Source organism: Pituophis catenifer, unplaced genomic scaffold (genome assembly GCF_029215685.1).
Source record: "Pituophis catenifer annectens isolate HBS135680 unplaced genomic scaffold, rPitCat1.0.hap2 SCAF_8, whole genome shotgun sequence".
Classification (NCBI taxonomy): Eukaryota; Metazoa; Chordata; class Lepidosauria; order Squamata; family Colubridae; genus Pituophis; species Pituophis catenifer.
In genome coordinates this window covers 57,133,841-57,139,489 of record NW_027256888.1, presented here as the reverse complement: position 1 = coordinate 57,139,489, position 5,649 = coordinate 57,133,841, and the positions used below count along the sequence as shown (strand labels likewise).

Below are 5,649 nucleotides of genomic sequence, written 5' to 3'. Positions count from 1 at the left end.
AGTCAGAAAATGCTGGTTAGATGGTGTTTCATCCCGAAACAAGACAAAACTTAAAACTTCTCTTCTTCTTTCCCAAAATGAAAAGAGAAAGCAGCTATGGAGTCAATAGCATGATACCGCTGATTGAGACTTCTCTAACACCATTGTTTGTCTTATTATTGAATGTATTTTGTCAGAAAAGAGAAATTCTAGATGCCTTGGTAAAAAAAAAAAAAAGTTTATTTTCCATACAAAAGTGCCAAAATAATGACCAACATTGAATTCTAGTTCAACCACCAGCTCATTCTAGTAATCAAAAGAAAAAGCATTTTTTTAAGTTCACATTTTAAAAATGACATTCCTTTTTCACACATTTCCACAATAACCCGAGTCCCTAGGAAGAGAGAAATTTGCATTCCGATTAGCTGCTGAAGTCCATATATCTAAGTTCATATAGGCACGGAATGGGTTAAATCTCGGGTAACATTCCTGCTTACATAGGACTGCTTGGCTCTCCACCTGAGCTGAATGCTGAGTGGCAGCACTGATGGGGCAGCAGTTGTCGTAGACATCATTCTGAGGGGCCCAGATGGAACCGAAGAGGCCAGACATGGGTGACAAACTCCTGGTGCTCGAGAGGTAGGACTGAAAGGCAAAGGGAAGGTATCACTGGGAGTGCAAAAGATGTCTGAAGACCAGGAACAAAGCAGTTACATAGCACTTGAGAAACTGAAGCAAGCAAGCTAAGGTGAAAATTAAATTAAAATGGAAATAAACATTTTATTTTTATCCACATTTTGCTGAAGGACCAGCCTTAACAAAGTCTTCATGCCCTCACAGCCCCACATTATCCAAGCATGTTCTCCAGGTAAACGTGGACTTGAACGCTGTGTTTCCCAAACCTTACTCCCATGCCTCCATCACTGCGCCAGGATTATAAATCTATTTTTATATCCAGGGGAAAAAAATCCAGCATTTTTCCATTTTCCATTATTCATTTCATCACGTGCATAATGAAAATGTACATTTAAATATGTACTGAACAATGAAATCTATGGAATTCAGAACGTGTGTTATTAAATGTGCCAAAATTACAATCAAAACTGAAATGGAAGCCACCTACATTTTGAAATGTGAATGTTAAATACCTCACTCTTCAAAAAAAGAAACCCAAGAATATGTAAAGGACAACTCCAAAAGATTACCATATTTTTCAGTGTATAAGATGCACTCCCCCCCCAAAAAAAAGTGAGTGGAAATGTCTGTGCATCTTATATAGTGAATGTTGCCCGAAGCCCCGCCCACCCACCGGCTCCCATCTACCTCCTTGCAGCAAACAGCAAACAGCCTGGTCAGCTTCAACACAGCCTGATTTAGCACAAGCAGCCGATTGGTGGTTGGATCGGCCTCCCAGAATACGTCACTGCCCGTCGCCCCCGTCGCCATCCATCGCTGCTGCTGCCTATTGCCATCTCATTTTCGGCAATCCCTGCCGCCTGGAACGGATCAAAAACGGGACGTGCAGAGGCCAAAAACGGAATGCAAGGAGGCCGAAAATGGGATGCGTGGAGGTAGTGATAGGCGGTGGCAGTGATCCCCGCAACCTGGAACAGCTGATAGGTGGTATTCCGGGAGGCCAATCCAAACACCAATCAGCTGCTTGTTCTAAATCAGGCTGTACTGAAACTGATCAGGCTGTCTGCTGTTTGCTGCAAGGAGGTAAATTGCTGGGAGGCAGAGGCAGATTTTTTCCCTTTGTTTTCCTCTTGAAAAGCTAGGTGCGTCTTATACTTTGGAGCATCTTATAGTCCGAAAAATACAGTATATTTGAACTACTATAACAGAATGCATGAAAGTCCACTTATAATACTTACTGTTGGGTTGACATAACTGTTGGGTTCCCATGTTGGAGGAAGGTTAGGTGGGGTGTTCCATGAAGACTGACAGCTGTGATCAATGAAGCCTGAATTTTGAATTTCTTCTGTACATGGAAATCCATTATGGTAATTGATGTTTTCTTTATTTTAGGAGACAGAAGAGTTTTCGGTATTAGTCAACTTTGTATCAAAGTGCGAATCTATATATTGTATGAATAAACATATATAATGCTCCTTATTTACATTAGTTATCCAAATAATTACTATATGAATCCTAGATCCTGTTTGTATGCCCTGTTGACAGCAGCACCTAATCAACTATGGCTAATCTCCATAAACCAAAAGGGGTCAGTCCAGATTAGTATTCACATGAGAGGCCTCCAAGGCTATTTGGGAAAATTTTAAATGCAGTGGAAAACTACTTCCCATTGCTACCATATTGACATACCTGTATAGTTCATCATAAATTAATCTGGACTTAAAAGTAGATTTCATTTTTATATCCTGTTTTTTGTTCATTTATATAGGAGTCTATACCAGGGGTGTCAAACTCAAGGTTTGGGGGCTGGATCCGGCCCGTGAGATGTTTAGATCTGGCCCACAGGGCTGCCTTGGAAACAGCAAAGGACTGGCCTGTGGTGCCTCTGCCAGGAAAACGGAGCTCAGGAGGGCCGCATGTAGCCCTCACAAGCTCCGTTTTCACTGGCAGAGGTTGCAGGAGGCCGTTGCAGCCAAACACGGAGCTCAAGAGCCCGTTTTCATTGGCACAGCACTCGGGCCACCACAGGTGCCGCCCAACTTGAGTGATGTCATGCTGGCCATGCCCAGCCTGGCCACGCCCACCCTAGCTCTCCAAGGTCAAACACAACTCTGATTTGGCCCTCAATGAATTTGAGTTTGACATCCTTGGTCTATACTAAATAATAATATAGGTTGGGTGACTGAAGAACAATAATATCCATTTTACAGATATTGAAGATGCTATGAGACTGAAATTTTAGGTATAGCAAGCTGCCATACCTAAAGATGAAGTGGGCAAGTAAGTTGGGTGGATAAAAGCCAGGAATCCAGTCTAAAAGATCCCTTTGGGGAGATAGAAGGAACTAAGTTGTTAAGGAAACAAAGGAAAAAAGTCACCTGACCCAGACATCATAAGTTGGGTCTGAGCATGTGGGAAGCCCTTCCCCAAATCCCATCAACAGCTACCAGATTTGTAAATTAACAAGGAAAGAGTAGTTGCTAGTCTTGTCAATCAACAAAGCAAAGCAAGCAAGGATTTGGGAAATAAAAGGCTCCTGACTCTGAGTTGTTTTTGGATCTAGACTTGGAAGCTTCTGTCCATCTGGCTACTGCCTGCCAGTCTCATTGAGAAAAACATGGGAAAGTGTGAATGAGTGTGTATGAGAAAGAGCAAATATATATCTATTGTAATCAGTAAAGTTCTACTGTTACTTTACATTCACCATGTCTCCATGTATTCTAAAGAACTGATTGTGCCTCGGTATTCAGTTGAAAGTGATTTCAGTGTGGCTATTTTCCAGGGTTGTGAGTGTGTGTGTAAGGGAGTGACCATACGCCAAGCCTGAAAGTGTGGTGACAGTGCAGAGTCTAAAAGCACATAGAAAAGCTAGGATAACAACCAAAGCTGTTCAATGGAATTCTGAATGCCTATTTAAGCGTACCTATTTCCATACAGAATACTAATGGTTCTGTAGAAGACTTACCATACTCATTCACTTCTACCGGACAGTACATGTTAAGCTGGCCATCACAGGGTGGATTCCAATCAACAAAGCTATTGCAAGATTTAAAAAAAAGAAAGAAAAATTTCAGAAAGACTGAATTAAAGCCAATACCTTGGCTCAAAGGTCACCAAAAAAACCCCACAACTTATTTCTGATAAAACAGCCCCTCCTAATCTGGATCCCTCCCAGGAGTGAAATCCAGCAGGTTCTAATAGGTTCTGGAGAACCGGTAACGGAAATTTTGAGTAGTTTGGAGAACCGGCAAATACCATCTCTGGCTGGCCCCAGAGTGGGGTGGGAATGGAGATTTTGCAGTATCTTTCCCCTGGAGTGGGATGGGAATGGAGATTTTGCAATATCCTTCCCCTGCCATGCCCACCAAGCCACGCCCACAGAATCGGTAGGGAAAAAATTTGGATTTCACCCCTGATCCCTCCACATCTTCCAGATATGAGAGGACAACTCCCAGCTCCCACCCCCAACACACAATCTCAGACTGTGAAGACCATAGTAAAAATATATCAGCAATAATAAATAAATAAATAAACCTGCCCATTATGTAATGAAGGGTTTTCCTGGATCATGCACGATACATTGTTCTCAAGACTGTAATTCATGCTATTCGTCAAGCAGATAGGCTGGGATGACCACAGATCTCCTGCTGGATAGAGACCTAGAAAAGGAAATAAAATTTATAGCATGTTATATATTTATACAATACATATTCTAAAAAAAACTTTCAAGCATCAGCATTACAATGCTATGCAACATTGTATAGCCACCCAAACAAATTAAGTTTTATAATATACAGTAAAACATTCTAGCCACTTAATTGGCTGAGGTTTATACAGTTTTGATATAAATGTTCAAGTACAATATATTTGATGGGCATAAGGCTGGAGATTATACATCATATGAATTTGTTGTAAAAGTTAGGGTTTTTCAGCTAGTATCAAACTCTGCAAATTCAGGAGGTATGTGCTGAACGAATGGTACTGACAACGCTTTCGCAGAAGTTCTGGATGTTACAGCATTTCCATGGTCATATGGACATAATCTGAGTACTTAACAATTGTCTCACACAATTGCAGTGTGTTGTGGTCATAGGACTACAATTTGTCATCCTCCCTGCCAGATTCCCACAAACAAAAGTCAGCTGGAAAGCTGGCAGGGAAAGTTGCAAGAAACTCCTGCTGCTTTTTCTCCAGAGTGCCACTATGGAGCATCAACCCGCTAGCCTATGAACCACCTAGGATTTGCAATTTCCTGCCAGCTTCCCCATAGACTTGTGGGGAAGCTTGCAGGAAGTCGCAAATCATAGTCGTGTGAGTTCTTTGCTTAATGAACCACAATCCTTAATGTCGGCATTGGAGCCTGGCAGTATTGCTGTTGCTAAGCGATGCAGTCACATGATATCCCTCTTTACGATTGCATCACTTAACAACAGAAATTCTGGTTCCAATTACTATGGTTAAGTGACGGCTTCCTATAGACCAAAGCTGAATCCTTAAGAGATTCTGGGAAAGATAATATATTTGCAGAAAGTTGTAAGTTAGTCCCCAACTCTCCTTTTGTAACCCTGTCCATTTGAGACCAATAGATTTTAGAGGAGGATGCTGAATTATTATATTCACAAGATTATTCCAGTCTTTTCAAAAGCACCATCCAGAAGCAGGAATAGTTAAAAATGGGAGTCTGAGGGAAATGGAAGAACAGGAAGTGGATATTTGTTCTGAAAATGCTGAATGAGCAAGTCTTTCTGCTTTAACTATTTTATGCTCCCATTCATCATTCACATTTTATGACTTAGATGATAATTAATTAGACAAAAAAAGGAGCAAAAAGGCTTAATTTGCTTGTTCATTTATTTATATCTGGCATAATTTTGTACCTAATTTCTGTCATTTTCCTAATATCTGCCCATAAAAAGCTAAGCAAATCCCATCACTATAATAGCTCAATCTATTTACATGAAAGTTGGTATTCTTGATTAAGGTATTCAGAGGAAATACACTTGCTAATTTATTTTAGCTCTAACAAAACTTCTC

General features: G+C 40.9%; 1 protein-coding gene across 4 annotated transcripts in view; it reads right to left on the bottom strand.

Moving 5' to 3' along the window:
- Window positions 1-201: 201 nt before the first annotated feature.
- The window catches only part of TMEM131L (transmembrane 131 like), a 75,797-nt gene continuing 70,349 nt past the window's right edge, over window positions 202-5,649 (bottom strand). For all 4 annotated transcript variants that reach the window (XM_070949204.1, XM_070949203.1, XM_070949202.1 and 1 more), the window contains exons 32-35: window positions 4,154-4,274; window positions 3,581-3,651; window positions 1,854-1,996; window positions 202-624 (exon numbers count right to left, since the gene is read on the bottom strand). In XM_070949204.1, the coding sequence (XP_070805305.1) occupies window positions 346-624; window positions 1,854-1,996; window positions 3,581-3,651; window positions 4,154-4,274 (614 nt within the window). In that variant the 3' untranslated portion in view covers window positions 202-345. The remainder of the gene's footprint in view (window positions 625-1,853; window positions 1,997-3,580; window positions 3,652-4,153; window positions 4,275-5,649) is intronic.